Source organism: Canis lupus, chromosome 6, assembly GCF_003254725.2.
Source record: "Canis lupus dingo isolate Sandy chromosome 6, ASM325472v2, whole genome shotgun sequence".
Taxonomy (NCBI): Eukaryota; Metazoa; Chordata; class Mammalia; order Carnivora; family Canidae; genus Canis; species Canis lupus.
The window spans coordinates 24,580,837-24,600,711 of NC_064248.1; the positions used below are offsets into that span (position 1 = coordinate 24,580,837).

At 40.4% G+C, this 19,875-nt stretch overlaps 1 protein-coding gene across 24 annotated transcripts in view; it reads left to right on the forward strand.

Moving 5' to 3' along the window:
* LOC112640290 (transport and Golgi organization protein 1 homolog) overlaps nucleotides 1-19,875 on the forward strand; it is a 91,351-nt gene that overhangs the window by 44,146 nt on the left and 27,330 nt on the right. For 9 of the 24 annotated variants that reach the window (XM_049111333.1, XM_035718043.1, XM_035718048.1 and 6 more), the window contains one exon: nucleotides 14,521-14,594. The exons of 12 other annotated variants lie outside the window; for them this stretch is intronic. In XM_049111333.1, coding sequence (XP_048967290.1) covers nucleotides 14,521-14,594 — 74 coding nt within the window. Of the gene's footprint in view, nucleotides 1-14,520; nucleotides 14,595-19,272; nucleotides 19,697-19,875 lie in introns of those variants that run through there. 3 more of the 24 variants (XM_025416330.3, XM_025416332.3, XM_025416336.3) reach the window with 2 other exon arrangements.

Sequence of the window (19,875 nt, forward strand, 5' to 3'; positions counted from 1 at the left end):
CCTCTTCACCTTTTTTTATCCATTCCTCTACCCCCACCTCTCCTCTGTCAACAACCAGTTTGTTCTTTATATTTGAGTCTGTCTTGATTCATTTTTTTCTTTATTAAATTCCAGATATGGGTGAAATCATATGGTATTTGTCTTTCTGTAACTAACTTCTTTCACTTAGCCACATATCTTCTAGATCCATTCACATTGTTGCAAATGGCAAGATCTTGTTCTTTTTTAAATGTCTGATTAATATTCTACGGAATATATACTACATCTTCTTTGTCCATTAATGTATGGATGGACATTTGAGTTGCTTCTATATCTTGGCTGTGGTAAATAATGCTGAAGTTGACGTAGGGGTACAGCTCTCTTCTCAAATTAATGTTTTCACTTACTTTGGGTACATGCCCAGTCATGGAATTACTGGATCCTATGGTATTTATAACTTTTGTGAGGAACTCACATCCCATTTTCTACAGTGGCTGCACCAGTTTGCATTCCCACCAACAGTGCATGAGGGTACCTTTTCCTCCAAACCTCAACAACACTTATTTCTTGTGTTTCTTCTTCTACCCCTTATGACATGATATCTCATTATTTTGATTTGAATTTCTCCCATGATAGTGATAGTATTTTTTCATGTAACTGCTGCTCATCTGTATTTTTAAATTTTTATTTATTTTTTAAAAAATATTTTATTTATTCATGAGAGACACACAGAGAAAGGCAGAGACATAGGCAGAGGGAGAAGCAAGCTCCCACTGGGAGCCAGATGTGGGACTTGATCCCAGGACCCCAGGATTACAACCTGAGCTGAAAGCAGACGCTCACCACTGAGCCACCCAGGTGCCCCTGTATTTCTTTTTTAGAGAAATATCTATTCATGTCCTCTGCTTATTTTTCAGTTGGATCACTTGGAATTTTTTTGGTTGTGCCATTGTGTAAATTCTTTTTATATTTTGAATATTAACTTCTTTTCAGACACATCATTTGCTAACATCTCCTCTCATTTAGTATGTGGTCTTTTTATTTTGTTGATAGTTTCCTTCACTGAACAAGAGTTTATATTTAATTGTAATCTCAGTGTATTAATTTTGCTTGTGTGTCCCTTTCCAGAGGAGCCCATCTAGAAAAATATTTCCATGGCTGATGTCAAAAAAATTATTGCCTGTATTCTTTTAGGAATTTTATGGTTTCAGGTCTCACATTTAGGCTTTTCATCCATTTTGAGTCTATTTTTGTGCATGGTTTAAGGCAGTGGTCCAGTTTCATTGTTTTGTGTGTGACTTCCCAATTTTTCCATCACCATTTGTTGAAGAGACAAGTCTTTTCCCCATTGTATATTCTTGTTTCCGTTGTCATGGATGAATTGACCATACAAGAATGGAGTTATTTCTGGACTCTATATTCTGTTTCATTGATCTTTGTGTTCATTTTTGGACCAGACCATATTGTTTTGATTACTACAGCTTTGTAGTATATCTTGAAATTTGGAATTGTGATACCTCTAGTTTTATTCTTTTTCAAGGTTGCTTTGGCTATTCAAGCTCTTCTGTGTTCCATACAAATTTTAGGATTCTTTGTTCTAGTTGAGTGAAAAACTGCTATTGGTACTTCAATAGGAATTGCACTAAGTCTGTAGGTTCCTTTAGGTTGTATGGACTTTTTAATATTGGTTCTCCCAGTGGAATTTGCTCATGGATGTGTTTACCATCTTCAATTTCTTTCATCAGCAGGTTAGGTTTTTTTTTTATTTAAAATTCAGCTATTAGAAATGACAAATACCCACCATTTGCTTCAACGTGGATGGAACTGGAGGGTATTATGCTGAGTGAAGTAAGTCAGTCGGAGAAGGACAAACATTATATGTTCTCATTCATTTGGGGAATATAAATAATAGTGAAAGGGAATATAAGGGAAGGGAGAAGAAATGTGTGGGAAATATCAGAAAGGGAGACAGAACGTAAAGACTGCTAACTCTGGGAAACGAACTAGGGGTGGTAGAAGGGGAGAAGGGTGGGGGGTGGGAGTGAATGGGTGACGGGCACTGGGGGTTATTCTCTGTATGTTAGTAAATTGAACACCAATAAAAAATAAATTAAAAAAAATAAAATAAATTCAGTTAGTCAACAGATAGTAGTTCATCATTAGTTTTAGATGTAGTATTCAATAATTGTTTGATATCTTGCAGAGTACAGGTGTTTCACCTCTTTGGTTAAGTTTATTGGTAGGTATTTTAAACCTTTTGGTGCAACTGTAAACAGGACTGTTTTCTTTTTTTAGTTTTATTTTTTTATTATAAATTTATGTTATATTGGTGTTCAATTTGCCAACATATAGAAAAACACCCAGTGCTCATCCCGTCAGTGCCCACCTCAGTGCCCGTCGCCCATTCACCCCCACCTCTGTTCATTTCCACCCCTTCCACCACCCCTAGTTCATTTCCTCCCCTTCCACCACCCATTTCCCAGAGTTTCATTTCCCAGAGTTAGGAGTCTCTCTTGTTCTGTCTCCCTTTCTGATATTTCCCACTCATTTTTTTCTCCTTTCCCCTTTATTCCCTTTCACTATTTTTTATATTCCCCAAATGAATGAGACCATATAATGTTTGACCTTCTCCGATTGACTTATTTCACTCAGCATAATACCCTCCAGTTCCATCCATGTCTAAGGAAATGGTGGGTATTTGTCATTTCTAATGGCTGAGTAATATTCCATTGTATACATAAACCACATCTTCTTTATCCATTCATCTTTCGATGGATACCGAGGCTCCTTCCACAGTTTGGCTATTGTGGACATTGCTGCTAGAAACATCGGGGTGAAGGTGTCCCGGCATCTCATTGCATCTGTATCATTGGGGTAAATCCCCAGCAGAGCAATTGCTGGGTCGTAGGGCAGGTCTATTTTTAACTCTTTGAGGAACCTCCACAGTTTTCCAGAGTGGCTGCACCAGTTCACATTCCCACCAACGGTGTAAGAGGGTTCCCTTTTCTCCACATCCTCTCCAAAATCTGTGGTTTCCTGCCTTGTTAATTTTCCCCATTCTCACTGGTGTGAGGTGGTATCTCATTGTGGTTTTGATTTGTATTTCCCTGCTGGCAAGTGATGCAGAGCATTTTCTCATGTGCATGTTGGCCATGTCTATGTCTTCCTCTGTGAGATTTCTGTTCAAGTCTTTTGCCCATTTCATGGAGGATTGTTTGTGTCTTTGGTGTTGAGTTTAATAAGTTCTTTATAGATCTTGGAAAGTAGCCCTTTTTCTGATACGTCATTTGCAAATATCTTCTCCCATTCTATAGGTTGTCTTTTAGTTTTGTTGACTGTATCCTTTGCTGTGCAAAAGCTTCTTATCTTGATGAAGTCCCAATAGTTCATTTTTGTTTTTGTTTGTTTTGCCTTCGTGGATGTATCTTGCAAGAAGTTACTGTGGCCAGGTTCAAAAAGGGTGTTGCCTGTGTTCTCCTCCAGGATTTTGATGGAATCTTGTCTCACATTTAGATCTTTCATCCATTTTGAGTTTACCTTTGTGTATGGTGAAAGAGAGTGGTCTAGTTTCATTCTTCTGCATGTGGATGTCCAATTTTCCAGCACCATTTATTGAAGAGACTTTCTTCCAGTGGATAGTCTTTCCTCCTATATCGAATATTAGTTGACCATAAAGTTGAGGATCCACTTCTGGATTCTGTATTGTGTTCCATTGATGTATGTTCTGTTTTTGTGCCAGTACCACACTGCCTTGATGACCACAGCTTTGTAGTACAACCTGAAATTTGGCATTGTGATGCCCCCAGATATGGTTTTCTTTTTAAAAATTCCCCTGGCTATTCGGGGTCTTTTCTGATTCCACACAAATCTTAAAATAATTTGTTCTAACTCTCTGAAGAAAGTCCATGGTAAAAAAAAAAAAAAAAAAAAAAAAAGAAAGTCCATGGTATTTTGATAGGGATTGCATTAAATGTGTAAATTGCCCTGGGTAACATTGACATTTTTACAATATTAATTCTGCCAATCCATGAGCATGGAATATTTTTCCATCTCTTTGTGTCTTCCTCATTTCTTTCAGAAGTGTTCTATAGTTTTTAGGGTATAGATCCTTTACCTCTTTGGTTAGGTTTATTCCTAGATATCTTATGCTTTTGGGTGCAATTGTAAATGGGATTGACTCCTTAATTTCTATTTCTCCAGTCTCATTGTTAGTGTATAGAAATGCCACTGACTTCTGGGCATTGATGTTGTATCCTGCCACACTGCCAAATTGCTGTATGAGTTCTAGCAATCTTGGGGTGGAGTCTTTTGGGTTTTCTATGTAGAGTATCAGGTCATCGGTGAAGAGGGAGAGTTTGACTTCTTTCCCAATTCGAATGTCTTTAATGTCTTTTTGTTGTCTAATTGCTGAGACTTGGACTTCTAGTACTATGTTGAATAGTAGTGGTTAGAGTGGACATCCCTGTCGTGTTCCTGATCTTAGGGGAAAGGCTCCCAGTCTTTCCCCATTGAGAATTATATTTGCTGTGGGTTTTTCGTAGATGGCTTTTAAGATGTTGAGGAATGTTCCCTGTATCCCTATACTCTGAAGAGTTTTGGTCAGGAATGGATGCTGTATTTTGTCAAATGCTTTCTCTGCATCTATTGAGAGGATCATATGGTTCTTGGTTTTTCTCTTGCTGATATTATGAATCACATTGATTGTTTTATGAGTGTTGAACCAACCTTGAGTCCCGGGAATAAATCCTACTTGGTCATGGTGAATAATTTTCTTAATGTATTGTTGATTCCTATTGGCTAGTATCTTGTTGAGACTTTTTGCATCCATGTTCATCAGGGATATTGGTCTATAATTCTCCTTTTTGGTGGGGTCTTTGTCTGGTTTTGGAATTAACGTGATGCTGGCCTCATAGAATGAATTTGGAAGTACTCCATCTCTTTCTATCTTTCCAAACAGCTTTAGTAGAATAGGTATGGCTTCTTCTTTAAACGTTTGATAGAATTCCCCTGGGAAGCCATCTGGCCCTGGACTTTTGTATCTTGGGAGGTTTTTGATGACTGCTTCAATTTCCTCCCTGGTTATTGGCCTGTTATGGTTTTCTATTTCTTCCTGTTCCAGTTTTGGTAATTTGTGGCTTTCCGGAAATGTGTCCATTTCTTCTAATTGCCTAATTTATTGGCGTATAGCTGTTCATAATATGTTTTTAAAATCGTTTGTATTTCCTTGGGGTTGGTAGTGATCTCTCCTTTCTCATTCATGATTTTATTAATTTGAGTCTTCTCTCTCTTCTTTTTAATAAGGCTGGCTAATGGTTTACGTATCTTATTAATTCTTTCAAACAACCAACTCCTGGTTTTGTTGATCTGTTCCACAGTTCTTCTGGTCTCGATTTCATTGAGTTCTGTTCGAATCTTTATTAACTCTCTTCTTCTGCTGTGTGTAGGATCTATTTGCTGTTTTTACTCTAGCTCCTTTAGGTGTAAGGTTAGCTTTTGTATTTGAGTTATTTCCAGTTTTTGGATGGATGCTTGTATTGCAATGTATTTCCCCCTCAGGACTGCTTTTGCTGTATCCCAAAGATTTTGAATGGTTGTATCTTCATTCTCATTAGTTTCCATGAATGTTTTTAATTCTTCCTTAATTTCCTGGTTGACCCTTTCATCTTTTAGCAGGATGGTCCTTAACCTTCACGTGCTTGAAGTCCTTCCAAACTTCTTGTTGTGATTTAGTTCTAATTTCAAGGCATTATGGTCTGAGAATACACAGGGGATGATCCCAATCTTTTGGTTTTGGTTCAGACCTGATTTGTGGCCCAGTATGTGGTCTATTCCGGAGAAAGTTCCACGTGCCCTTGAGAAAAATGTGTATTCAGTTGAGTTTGGATGTAAAGTTCTGTAGATATCTGTGAAATCCATCTGGTCCAGTGTATCATTTAAAGCTCTCGTTTCTTTGGAGATGTTCTGTTTAGAAGATCTATCGAGTGTAGAAAGTGCTAGATTGAAGTCACCAAGTATAAGTGTATTATTATCTAAGTATGTCTTAATTTTGGTTATTAATTGATTGATATATTTGGCAGCTCCCACATTCAGGGCTATATATTGATGATTGTTAAGTCCTCTTGTTGGATAGATCCTTTAAGTATGATATAGTGTCTCTCTTCATCTCTCACTACGGTCTTCAGGGTAAATTTTAGTTTATCTGAGATAAGGATGTCTATCCCTGCTTTCTTTTGAGGACCTTTTGAATGGTAAATGGTTCTCCAACCTTTTATTTTCATGCTGTAGGTGTCCTTCTGTCTAAAATGAGTCTCTTGTGGACAGCAAATAGATGGGTCCTGCTCTTTTATCCAGTCTGAAACCCTGTGCCTTTTGATGGGGTCATTAAGCCCATTCACGTTCAGAGTTACTATTGAAAGATATGAGTTTAGTGTCATCATGATATCTATTCAGTCCCTGGTTTTGTGGATTGTTCCATTGGACTTCTTCTTAAAGGGGAGTTTTAAGAGTCCTCCTTAAAATTTCTTGCAGAGCTGGTTTGGAGTTCACATATTTTTTCAGTTCCTGCCTGTCCTGGAAGCTCTTTATCTCTCCTTCCATTCTGAATGAGAGCCTTGCTGGATAAAGTATTCTTGGTTGCATGTTTTTCTCATTTAAGACCTTGATTTATCCTGCCAGCCCTTTCTGGCCTGCCAGGTCTCTGTGGAGAGGTCTGCTGTTATCCTAATACTCCTCCCCATAAAAGTCAGGGATTTCTTGTCTCTTGCTGCTTTAAGGATCTTCTCTTTATCTTTGGAATTTGCAAGCTTAACCAGTAAATATCGAGGTTTTGAATGTTTTTTATTGATTTTAGGGGAGATCTCTCTATTTCCTGGATCTGAATAGCTGTTTCCCTTCCCAGATTAGGAAAGTTTTCAGCTATGATTTGTTCAAATACATATTCTGGACCTCTGTCCCTTTCAGCACTCTCGGGAACCCCAATTCAACGTAGGTTTTTCTTCCCTAGGCTGTCATTTATTTCCCTTAATCTATCCTCATGGTCTTTTAATTATTTGTCTCTTTTTCCTCAGTTTCCCTCTTTGCCATCAACTTGTCTTCTATGTCACTCACTCGTTCTTCTACCTCGTTAACCCTCGTCGTTAGGACTTCTAATTTGGCTTGCATCTCATTCAATTGATTTTTAATTTCTGCCTGATTAGCTCTAAATTCTGCAGTCATGAAGTCTCTTGAGTCCTTTATGCTTTTTTCTAGAGTCACCAGTAGCTTTATAATAGTGCTTCTGAATTGGCTTGCTGACACTGAATTGTAATCCAAATTTTGTGACTGTGTGGGAGAGAGCACTGTTTGTGATTCTTTCTTTTGAGGTGAGGTTTTTCTTCTAGTCACTTTGCTCAGTGCAGAGTGGCCAAAAACAAGTTGTATTGGGAAAAGGAGAAAAAGAGAGGAAATAAAGAAGGTATGAAAAGAGAAAAAAGAAAAAAGAAAAAAAATGAGAAGCAAAAGAGAAAAAAAAGAAAGAAAAAAAAGGGGTTGGGGGAAGCAAACAGAAATAAAAAAGAAAACAAAAACAAAAACAAGGGGGGGGTATCCTCTGATTCTGTATACTGTAATACTGTAAGTCCCTTGATTTTCCCTGGAAGTTTCCAGTGCTGCTTGGTCAATAATTTGTTTTTCCCCTGTCTGTCTAGATGGTCTTCTTGGGGAGGGGCCTGTTGTGCTGATTTTTAGGTGTTAGCACTTGGGGGAGCTGCTCTGCTCCCTGCCTGGTGCAGGGCCCAGTGAGTGATATTTATCCTGTTTATCCGGTGAGGTCCTTGTGAGGCTCAGTGGGGGTTGTTTACCCTGTGAGGCCCCAGGAGGAACAATCACAGTGGCAGCGGCCAGCTCTAGAGCCCTGAATTCAGCTCCCGCAGTAAATACGGAGCTCTCTGTCTGCAGGGGCCTGGATGCTCCAGGGTCGGGGCCGCTGATCTGCTCAGCTTGGGGCAGGAGAGTCCTGTCCCTGCGGTCCTGGGCCCTCCCGGCCTCTGCCTGTCCCGGGGGAAGCCGGATCCTCGGCTGTGTCCCGGTGCCCTGTGCTCCCAGGCCTGTGCTGTTGGATTCACGCTCCCAGCCGGGCAGCCCCCTCTCTGCGGAGCCGCCGCCTGAGCCCCTCCGAGCTGCTCCCGGAGCCGAGCAGCCCCCTCCGCAGGGAGCCTCTTCCTCTGTCGGAGCCGCCTCCGAGCTCCTCCCGTGGCCGCGCAGCCCCCTCTGCGCAGAGCCTCCGCCCGAGCCCCTCCGAGCTGCTCCTGGGTCCAGCCCTGCGCGCTGCAGCCCTTAGGGAGCTCGGCGCCCTCTCCCCAGGGCGCAGGTGTCTGTTAGTGTCCCAGGGAGCCTGAGGGCATCCCCGCCCTCCTGGGGTCCTGCTCTAAATCCCTGCGAGGCCTTTCTCCCCGGGAAGATGGGTGCAGCTCCTGCGTCTCCGGGACGGGGCTCTCCTGTCCTGGGGACACTCGCCCCGGCCTCAGCCCGGCTCCTCGCAGGGCCCCTCCCCCTTGGAGGCCTTTTGTTTCATTTCTTTTTCCCCCCCGTCTTCCCACCTTGATAGAAACATGAACTCTCCTCACTGTAGCATTCCAGCTCTTCTCTCTTTAAATCTCAGGCCAAATTCGTAGATTTTCAGGATGACTTGAAGGTTATCTAGGTAATTTGGCAGGGACAGGTGACTTGGGGACCCTCCTCTCCCACCATCTTGCCCCTCCTCTATTTTTAACTCTTTGAGGAACCTCCACACAGCTTCCCAGAGTAGCTGCACCAGCTCACATTGCCACTAATAGTGCAAGAAGGTTCCCCTTTCTCCACATCCTCTCCAACATTTGTGGTTTCCTGCTTTGTAAATTTTCCCCATTCTCACTGGTGTGCGGTGGTATCTCATTGTGGTTTTGATTTGTATTTCCCTGATGGCAAGTGATGCAGAATATTTTCTCATGTGCTTGTTGGCCATGTCTATGTCTTCTGCTGTGAGATTTCTGTTCATGTCTTTTGCCCATTTCATGACTGGATTGTTTGTTTCTTTGCTGTTGAGTTTATAAGTTCCTTATAGATCTTGGAAACTAGCCCTTTATCTGATAGGTCATTTGCAAATATCTTCTCCCATTCTGTAGGTTGTCTTTGAGTTTTGTTGATGGTATCTTTTGCTTTGCAAAACTTCTTATCTTGATGAAGTCCCAATAGTTCATTTTTGCTTTTGTTTCTTTTGCCTTCATGGATGAATCTTGCAAGAAGTTACCATGGCCGAGTTCAAAAAGGATGTTGCCTGTGTTATCCTCTAGGATTTTGATGGGATCTTGTCTCACATTAAGATTTTTTCTTAATTTTCTTCTACAACTTCTTTAGGAGCATGTTCAAATGCAACAAATTATTGTACTTTAATTTTATATCCTGAAACTTTACTGAATTTATTGATTAGTTCTAGTAGTTTTTTTGGTAGAATATTTATGTATTTTTCTGTATAGTCTCATGTCAGCTGCAAATGGTGAAAGTTTTTTTTTTCATTACCAACATGCATGCTTTTTATTTCTTCTTCTTGTGTGATCATTATGACTAGGACTCATAGTATTACGTTGAATAAAAGTGGTTAGAGTGAACATCCTTGTCTTGCTCCTGAACTTCGAGTGAAAGCTCTCAGTTTTTCACCAAGTGTGACGTTAGCTGTGGCTTTTTCATATGTGAACTTTGAGGTATTATGTTGAGGTATATTTCTCTATTCATACTTTGTTGAGTGTTTTTATAATGAATGAATGTTGTCCTTGTTAATGCTTTTTCTCCATTTATTGGCATGGTGGTTACACTTTCTCTTGTTACTGTGATCTGTCACATTGATTTGTATATATTGAACCACACTTGCATCGCTGGAAGAAATCCTACTTGATGGGAGTGAATGTTTTTTTTTTTTTTAATGTCTCATTGGATTCAGCTTGCTAAAATCTTGTTGAGAATTTTGTTGTTGTTGTTGAGAATTTTTGCATCACAGACATGGCCTGTGGTTTTCTTATTTTGTCATATGTTTATCTGATTTGAGCATCAGGGTCATGCTGGCCTTGTAGAATGAATTTGGAAGCTTTTCTTCCTCTTCTGTATTTTGGAATAGTTTGAGAAGAATAGGTATTAAATGTTCCTTAATTGTTTGGTGGAATCCATTTGTGAAACCATCTTGTTCTCATCTTTTGGATGAGAGGTTTATGATTACTGATTCCATTTCATTGCTAGTAGTTGGTCTGTTCAAATTTTCTATTTCTTCTTCATTTCATTGTAGAAGTTTATATGTTTTTAAGAATAGATCATATCTTGTAGATTGCCCACTTTGTTGGAAGATCATTTTTCATAATATTCTCTCATAATCCTTTGTGTTCTTATGGCGTTGGTTGTTATTTCACCTCTTACATTTGTGATTTTATTTCTTTTTATCCTCTCTCTTTTTGATGACTCTGGCTAAAGGTTTATCCAATTTGTTTATCTTTTCAAACCAGCAGCTCTGTTTCATGATCTGTTCTATTTTTTTGCTTTGGTTTCTATTTCCTTTCTTTATGTTCTAATTTTCATTATTTCCTTCCTTCCACTGTTTTTGGGCTTAATTCTTCCTTTTATAACTCCTTTAGACTTCAGGTCACGTTCTGTATCTGCAATTTTTCTTAATTCTTGAGGTAGGCCAGGATTGCTGTTATCTTCCTTCTTAGCTTTTGCTGCATTCCAAAGACTTTGGACTCTTGCATTTCCATTTTACTTGGTCTCCATGTTTCCTTTTATTTTCTCTTTGTTGGATTGGTTGATCCGTTCATTGTTTAAGAGCCTATTTTTTTTAAGCTTCTTTTCCTGATTCTTTCTTTTTTCCTGATTCTTTTTTTGTGATTGATTTCTGGTTTCATACCATTGTGATCAGAAAAGATGCATGATATGATTTCAGCCTTGTTAAATTCATTGAGACGTATTTTCTATCCTAACATGATCTCCTCTGGGGAAAATTCCATGTGCACTTGAAAAAAATTTGTGTATTCTGTTTTTTTTCAGATAGAATATTCTGAATATATTTGTTAGATCCATCTCTTCCAATGCGTCATTCAAAGCCACAGTTTCCTTGTTGATTTTCTGTCTGGATGATTTATTCATTGATGCATGTGGGGTGTGAAAATTCTCTACTATTATTGTATTACTATTGATTTCTTCCTTTATGTCTGTTGATAGTTGCTTTCTGTATTTGGATGCCCCCTTTCGGGTGCATAAATATTTACAGTTGTTCTGTCTTCTTGTGGGATTGTCCCTTCTTCATTATTTAATGTCATTCTTTGTCTCTCTATGCAGTCTTTGTTTTAAAGTCTGTTTTGTCTAAGTATTGCTACCCCAGCTTTCTTTTCACTTCTATTTGCATGAGGAAGGTGTTTCCATTCCATCACTTTCAATCTGCCTGTGACTTTAGGTCTGAAATGACACTCTTGTAGGCAATATATAGGTGAATCTTACTTTCTTATTCATTCCATCACCCATGTCTTTTGACTGGGTCATTTATTCAGTTAACTTTCAAGGTAATTATTTGTAAGTGTGTACTTATTGCCATTCTGTTACTTGTTTTGCCATTATTTTTGTAGTTCTCTGTTCCTTTCTTCTCTTGCTTCTTGTGTTTTGAGGCCTTTTTTAGTGATGTTTGAATTCTCTTCTCTATTATTTGCATATTTATAGAAGGTTTTTGATTTGTGGTTGCCCTTAGATTGATATATAACATCTATACCTAAAGCTGTATATAGTTAGTTGATGGTTCATTATCTTTCAGCACATTGTAAAAGCACTAATTTTTACTACATCTGTATATAATGTTGTACTTTACATCCTTTCATTTTGTGAATCCGAAGATCAATGTTTATAGATATAGTTGATTTTACTATTTTTCTTTTATTTTTTAAAAAAGATTTTATTTATTAATGAGAGACACATAGAGAGGCAGAGGGAGAAGCAAGCTCCTCGAGGCAGCCTGATATAAGACTCCATCCTGGGACTCTGGGACCATGCCTTGAGTCAAAGGCAGACACTCAACTGCTGAGACACTCAGGCATACCCCCCCATTTTTAAAAAATATTTTATTTATTCATGAGAGACACAGAGAGAGGCAGAAACATAGGTAGAGGGAGAAGCATGATTTTACTATTTTTCTGTTTTAACCTTCATACTGGTTTTATAAGTGATTAATCTACTACTTTTATTATGTTTCTATTTCCCTGTGAAGTTTTTTCTCTTCCTAATGTTCTTATTCCTGATTATGGTCTTTTCTTTCCACTCAGAGAGTTTCCTTTATCATCTGTTGAAAGGCTGTTTTAGAGGTGCTGAAATCCTTAAGTTTTGTTTGTCTAGAAACCATCTCTCCTATATTCTAAGAGATAGTCTTGCTGGGTAGGAAATTCATGACTGGAGGTTTTTTCTTTCAGAACTTTGAAAGATCATGCCACTCCCTTTAGGCCTCCAGAATACAGTTGATAGCTTTATGGGGTTTTCTTGTGTGTAACTGTTTTCTTACGTCTTATTGCTTTTATTTTTAATTTTTATGTTTTTTGTATATTTTTTTATTGGAGTTCGATTTGTCAACACATAGTACAACACACGGTTCTCTCTTTATTACTACTTTTGGTCATTTTAATTATTCCGTGTCTTAGTATGGACCTCCTTGGCTTGATTTTGGGAAGGCCTTTCTTTGCCTCCTTAATCTGGATATTTGTTTCCTCCCCCAAATAGGAGGAAATTCAGGTGTTATTTTTTTCAAATAAATTTTTTGCCCCTTTTCTCTGTCTCTTTTCCTTCTGGGATCCTTATAATGTGAATGTCTTTATGATTGATAATGTTGCTGAGTTCCCTTAACCTATTCTGATTTTGGATTTTTCTCTTTCTTTTTGTTGTTCAGCTTGGTTGCTTTACATTTCTCTGTCTTCTAGCTCACTGATCTGTTCTTCTGCTTCCTACAATGAATTGCTGATTCCCTCATTTATATTTTTAATTTCAGTTACTGAGTTTTTCATCTCGAATTGGTCCTTTTTTAAGTTTTCTGTCTCGTTTTTTTCAAGCCAAAAATAACTTTATTTTTATTTTACTCTATTTCTTAAACTGAACTCACTTTATGCTGAATCAGCTCTTCTTCAAAACTTTTTTAAAAATTTTTATTTATTTATGATAGTCACACACACAGAGAGAGAGAGCGAGGCAGACATAGGCAGAGGGAGAAGCAGGCTCCTTGCACCGGGAGCCCGACATGGGATTCGATCCCGGGTCTCCAGGACGCGGCCTGGGCCAAAGGCACGCACTAAACCGCTGCACCACCCAGGGATCCCCCCCTTCAAAACTTCTCAATGAACTCTTCTTCTCCCAGTCACTGATGACTGCTAACTCATTGATCATATTCTCCACCTTTACAGGAGGCCTTCCTGGACCCAACTTGACCATTTGTAGAGATTAGGTAGCTGATCTACTCTCCACCATTTTATTTTCCAATTAAATAAATAAATAAGTAAATAAATAGGAGTTCGATTTGCCAACATATAGAATAACACCCAGTGTTGATTCTGTCAAGTGTCTCCCTCAGTGCCCATTATCCAGTCACCCCATCCCCCCGCCCACCTCCCCTTCCATTACGCCTTGTTCGTATCCCAGACTTAGGAGTCTCTCGTGTTTTGTCACACTCTCTAACTTTTCCCACTCATTTTCTTTCCTTTCCCCTATAATTCTGTTCACTATTTTTTATATTCCCAGTATGGGTGAAACCATATAATGATTGTCCTTCTCTGACTGACTTACTTCACTCAGCATAATACCCTCCAGTTCCCTCCACTTTGAAGCAAATGGTGAGTATTCATCATTTCTAATAGCTGAGTAGTATTCCATTATATATATATATACACACACACACACACACGTACACATACACATACATATATAGATAAGGAAGATGTGGTGAATATAAATATACATATCTATATATATTTTGATGGACACCAATGCTCCTTCCAGAGTTTGGCTATTGTGGACATTGCTGTTATAAACATTGGGTTGCAGGTGTTTTGGCTTTTCACTGCATTTTATCTTTGGGGTAAATCCCCAACAGTGAAATTGCTGGGTCATAGGGTAGCTCTATTTTTAACTCTTTGAGGTGCCTCCACACAGTTTTCCAGAGTGGCTGCACCAGTTCACATTCCCAACAACAGTGCAACAGGGATCCCCTTTCTCCACATCCTTTCCAACATTTGTTGTTTCCTGTCTTGTTAATTTTAGCCATTCTCTCTGCTGTGAGGAGGTATCTCATTGTGGTTTTGTTTTGTATTTCCCTGATGGCCAATTATGCGGAGCATTTTCTCATGTGCTTGTTGGGCATGTGTATGTCTTCTTTGGTGAAATTTCTGTTCATGTCTTTTGCCCATTTCATGATTGGATTGTTTGTTTCTTTGCTGTTGAGTTTAATAAGTTCTTTATAGATCTTGGATACTAACCCTTTATCTGATATGTCATTTACAAATATCTTCTTCCATTCTGTAGGTTGTCTTTTAGTTTTGTTGACTGTCTCATTGTTGAAGGTGTTGTTGAGATCCTCCACTCTCTTCTCAAGGCTGGTGAGTATCTTTATGACCATGAGTTTGAGTTCTGTGCAAGGCATAATGCTTATCTCTGTTACATTTAGCTCTGTTGCTTTGATTGTGTCCTATTCTTTCATTTGGGACCTATAATCCTGTCTCCTCATTTTGCCTAATTCTCTGTGTTTCTTTCTGTGTATTATGACAGTCAGTGATATCTCTTGACCTTGAAAGCAGTGGGTTTATGAATAAGAGGTCCTATAGTGCACTATACTGTAATGTCCCTTTTTCACCTAAACTATGCACTTCCAGGGTGTTTCCTGTATGTCGTGCATGCAATGTGTGGTTGTGACTGAGCGTCATTGGCTTTCCTGGCCAGCCAGCTACAGGGTTTGGTCCCTGTACTGTGAAAGGGCCAGTCTGGCACTGCCTTGGGCTTGTAGTTGGGTTGACCAGATGCTTGCTCTAAGTCCATTTCTGGGACTATGGCCACCCTTAACTGCAGAGTATCCCTCACCACCCTGAGAGGCTTTCATTAGTCAGCAGGGCCTGAAATCAGACCAGATGTCTGCCACTAGTCTGGTGCTGTGGTTGCAGCCCAAATACAGGGCTTTCTCCTTGTGTAGGCCCTGTGAGATTTTTGTTAGTGGACAAGGCTGGCATTCAGATTAGATGTCTGCCCCTATCCTACTGCTGGCATATGTGGTTATCTCTCCCTCTCCCCATGGTAGGACAGGCTATCAGAACTACTTGCAGAAAGAGACATGATGGGAGCAGCTTTGAAGGGACTTTTGCTGAGTGGGGTGGGATTGGAAGCTGCAGTCCCCAGGAGAATGTAGGGCAGAGCTTGGGGTGGTAGGAAGGTAGATGAAGAGTGTTCATGGTGGTTCCAGCAAGTGCCTGGATATCTGGGCTTGGGAGGGCAGAGAAACAGCACCCACCAGTTCTTCTATTTTTGGAGAAGTCTGCAAGAGACTCTTGCTCCTGCTGGGCATGTTCTGAGATTAATATGTAAATCTTCTTCCAGTATCCCCCAGGTGATTTCCAAAGTGCTACTTCTATGCTGTATCGAGGCCTGTATGTTTGTTATGCGGCTCCTTAAGGGAGGAGACCTAGTTTCCTGTGGCTCTCTAGCTCTCCAAGAGCTAAGCCCTCTGATTTTTAAAGTACTTGGAGTTAAGGCCTGCTGATTATATCAACTCATGGAATTTAAAAAATATTTTATTTATTTATTCATGAGAGAGAGAGAGAGAGAGAGAGGCAGAGACACAGGCAGAGGGAGAAGCAGGCTCCATGCAGGGAGCCCAAAGAGGGACTCGATCCCAGGTCTCCAGGATCACGCCCCGGGCCGAAGGTGGTGCCAAACCACCGAGCCACCTGGGCTGCCTCAACTCATGAATTTAGGCCCTAGACCCATGGTTTCAACACCCAGTATTACAGGGAGTCATCTTCCTGGTGCAGGTTCCCAGCGTCTGGGGTGCCTGGAGTGGGATCTGTTTCTTTCTCTTCTCTGTGTTTGTGGTGTCCTTCTTGTTTGTGTTTGGTCTCCCTGGGAGTTCGGAACCAGACTGCATCTCTCCCCTCGACACTTTTCACTGTAGCCTCCTCTGAAGGATTAAGTGTGGAAAGTCTGCCCTACCAGTCTGGGGTTGCACTGAAGTGACTGTTTTCCATGTGCATCCATGAGAGGTAGGTGAGCTTAGGACCCTGCTACTCTGTCATCTTCCCAGGTTCCTTCATGCAGACCTTTACAGGTGTGTCCTTTACAAAGATTTTCTCCAAGTCTGTGGCTTCTCTTTTCATTCTTGGGATGAAGATGATTTCTTGTTTGTTTTTGCTTTTAATGTTTGATTTGAAACATTGGAGTCCAAAACTTAATACTGTGATTTGAAAGAGGAAAGCAAAACTCCTTTGAGAATTTGCCTTGTAATCATCTGATGTACTTATGCTTACCTTGTGTTTAATAACATTGAGGCTGTAGTTGCAACTCTGTGCTTATTCCTGGCAGAAACACAAACTGAGTCAAGAGTTGGTGGAGGGGAGTTTGGATGTAAACTCCCCGAGAAAATTATATGTCAAATATGGTCATGTTTTAAAATCCATTCCTAAGTGCACAGCACTGTCATAAAAATGGTTCTCTTTTAAAGAAAAATATTTGAGGGCTTCAACAATGTTCCCAAGATGCTGATTCTTGTCATTATCCTTCTTTCTTGAAGGGTCTGTCACTTCACGCCTCCTGTTCATTTTCCCTTCCTCAAATGTTCCTCGTCTAACTATCTGATGTCCTCCTTTGTCATTTTATGAGTGATTGTAATGCTTTCCAGCATCAGCTTTTTTAACATCTTGAAATCATGTGTCTCATAGAGCATCGACAGCAGAGGCCAGCATCGAGACTGTTGCAAAGAGCATGAGGAATAGCCACCTGAGTGAAGCAGGGAGGATACTTAAAACATCACCCAAGGACAAACCTTTCTAGTATGTTTTCAGTTGTACAAGGGACAGTTGGATCCCGGGGGAAGCAAGACTTGGTCATTGCCTTTATGTGGAGGTTACATGTAGATTAGGAAATGTGTCTGATGCTGTGCTGACACATGACAAAGCCATCACAGTGATCAGTGATACAAGTGGCAAGTTCATTAGAAACATCATTGTGCTATTGTCTGGTAGGAGTACCCTCAGTGTCATCCTACCCATGGAGGCCAGGGGTAATGAGAATCTCGAAGATCCCTTCCCCACAGTTCAGTCTGAACCAGCTGAGTTCTTTAGGCCCATGATGAAGTCTTCTAGCCCCCACACCACTGGGGCCATGACACGTGCTGCTGCCATCACTTCCAAGATGGATGAGGCCTCTTAGGACTTTTCTGCTCACCTTTGAGGAGAAAACCTGTTCTAGGGAACAAGGGAGGTTCTGGTCAGCCCTCTTTGCTGTATAACCTGTGGGATCAGCATCTGGACATTCTAAGTTATTGCCTTTCTGTTTCCTACTAAGGAGCTTTAAGAATGGTTAATGGATATTCTGGGGGGCATACCAAATAGCAGAGGGAAGCCAGCTAGGCACCTGGAGATGTCCTTAGCATCTTGAGGTGGTAAGTCATTCCCACAGACAAATGCCCATGTTAATATCTCATTGAGCTGTTTTAAAATATGTATGCATTTAAATTGTGTATTTTATAAACTCAATTAAAAATATGATTTTTACATAATTTCTCTAAAAATGAGGATAGGCCAACATGGTGCTAAAAGTAAATGTTTCCAGCAATGTTGGTTGTGCACCCTTATGAATATAATCCTCCTATTACACACCTAAAATGGTATATTTCACTGTGGGCACATGTCTCTTTTTTTCTTTTTTTTTAATTTATTTTTTATTGGTGTTCAATTTACTAACATACAGAATAACCCCCAGTGCCCGTCACCCATTCACTCCCACCCCCCGCCCTCCTCCCCTTCTACCACCCCTAGTTCGTTTCCCAGAGTTAGCAGTCTTTACGTTCTGTCTTTTCTAAGAAATTTTTAATTGAGGTATAACATATCTACATAAAAGTGCTCAATGAATTATCCCAGGGTGTGCAAATATCTCAGTTAAAAAATCCAACTCAGAATGAATCTGTGATCATGGCAAGTTGTGCAGCTTCTCCTAGAGTCAGATTTTTATCTGTGACAGAGAAGGGAGAATGGATGTTGGGTGACAATTATCATATTGGCTCTAAATAACCTGGAAGGTGTGGACCAAGCCCACCTGTCTAATGACTCCTGGCATCCTAGCCCTGGACTCTCTGCAGTGTATGCATGACCTTCTGAGTGTTCCTTTTGTGTGACATCGATGCCCCCCTCACCTGCTGATGTCCCATTCATCCTTCAGACATCAGGGCAAGTAGGGATTTTTTAGGGAAGATATCCTTAATCCCCTCAAATAGGCAATTTCCTTCTACAATATATCTTCACAATCTTAGCCAGGTCCCTCCCTTCATAGCACTTATTTCAGTTTGTGGCTATATTTTTGCTGTATTGCTATTAGACTAAATATTTTTGCTCCGTTATTCCTAACCCCCATGAGGCTGGGCTGTGTGTTCTGGATCACTAACTATGATGTACTTTGCTTAGAAGAGTCTGGGCTTTCCGTCAGTATTTGTGGAGTGAGTGAGTGATTCAGAAATCTGGATATAGGGAAGCAGAGGCCATTTTTCACATTCTTTCAGCTGTTCTTAGCACTCTTGGAAACTAGATATTGCAATTTCTAGTTCAGAGTATCTCCAATTTGACATTTTAAAAAGTATTTCAAAATATGAGAAATGTGATCTTGTTTAAACGTATAACACATTAGAGTGAGTTGTAGTAATTAACCAGAAAACTTATAAGGTGAGGCACTCATACAATAGGACATGGAGGAGGTGGTCTTCAACTTCGATCAGAAAAGAATCCTATGAACATCTCATTGACTTTCCATGTGCCAGAAAACAACCTGTTAGAATGAAACAGGTTCAATGGTGAGGCTGAAACCAAGGGTAGTTTGTGACATTGGACAACTTACTTCACCATTCAAGTCTGTGTTCCATTAGAGAAACTAGGGAGGTAACTGTACTTTGTTGTGGAGCAGCAGGTAGGAAGGGGCTTTTTAAAAATTGGTTCACCTGTGGTATCCATGTTGATCTACTGGGGGCAACGGCAGCTGATTGGTGGAGAGATTATAAAGTTCTGGGTTGCTATGGCAACATTCACTCAGGAGAAGGCTTGGAGGAAGAGGGATCCTCTTCCACTTCAGCTGCTCCTGAGAGTCCATTTAACCTGCTCCTTGTGTCCTGCTGACCTAGTGAATTACTGACCTGCTGAACTACTATCCTTTCTGAACCCTCCTTCCTCCCCTCCAGGACTTAATCTAACCCTGGCACTGTCCCTGCTACCTTCTTCTCCTGACAAACAGCTTCCCCAGTCTTACCCTTTGCTCGCATCCTCCCCCATCCCTAATTACCACCTTGTCCCCTTTCCCACTCCTCCACACTCATCCCACCCCAACCTGCTCCTGCCTATCTCCACCTCCTCCCTGGTGTCCCAGTGCCCCCTGAAAGCACTAGGACATGGAGGTGCAGAGTCTGCTTTTCTGGTTCTTCTTATTCCTGTGTCCTGGTTGCCCAAACACAAATGTGAGTAAACATGGCACATCAGTGGTGTCTTCCTTTTTTTTTTAAGATTTTTTTTATATGAGCGAGAGAGAGAGAGAGAGAGAGAGAGAGAGAAAGGGCACAGGTGCTGGTGGAAGGGCAGAGGGGGAAGGAGATAGAGAATCCCAAACACAATGTGCAGGGAACACAAAGAGGGCCTC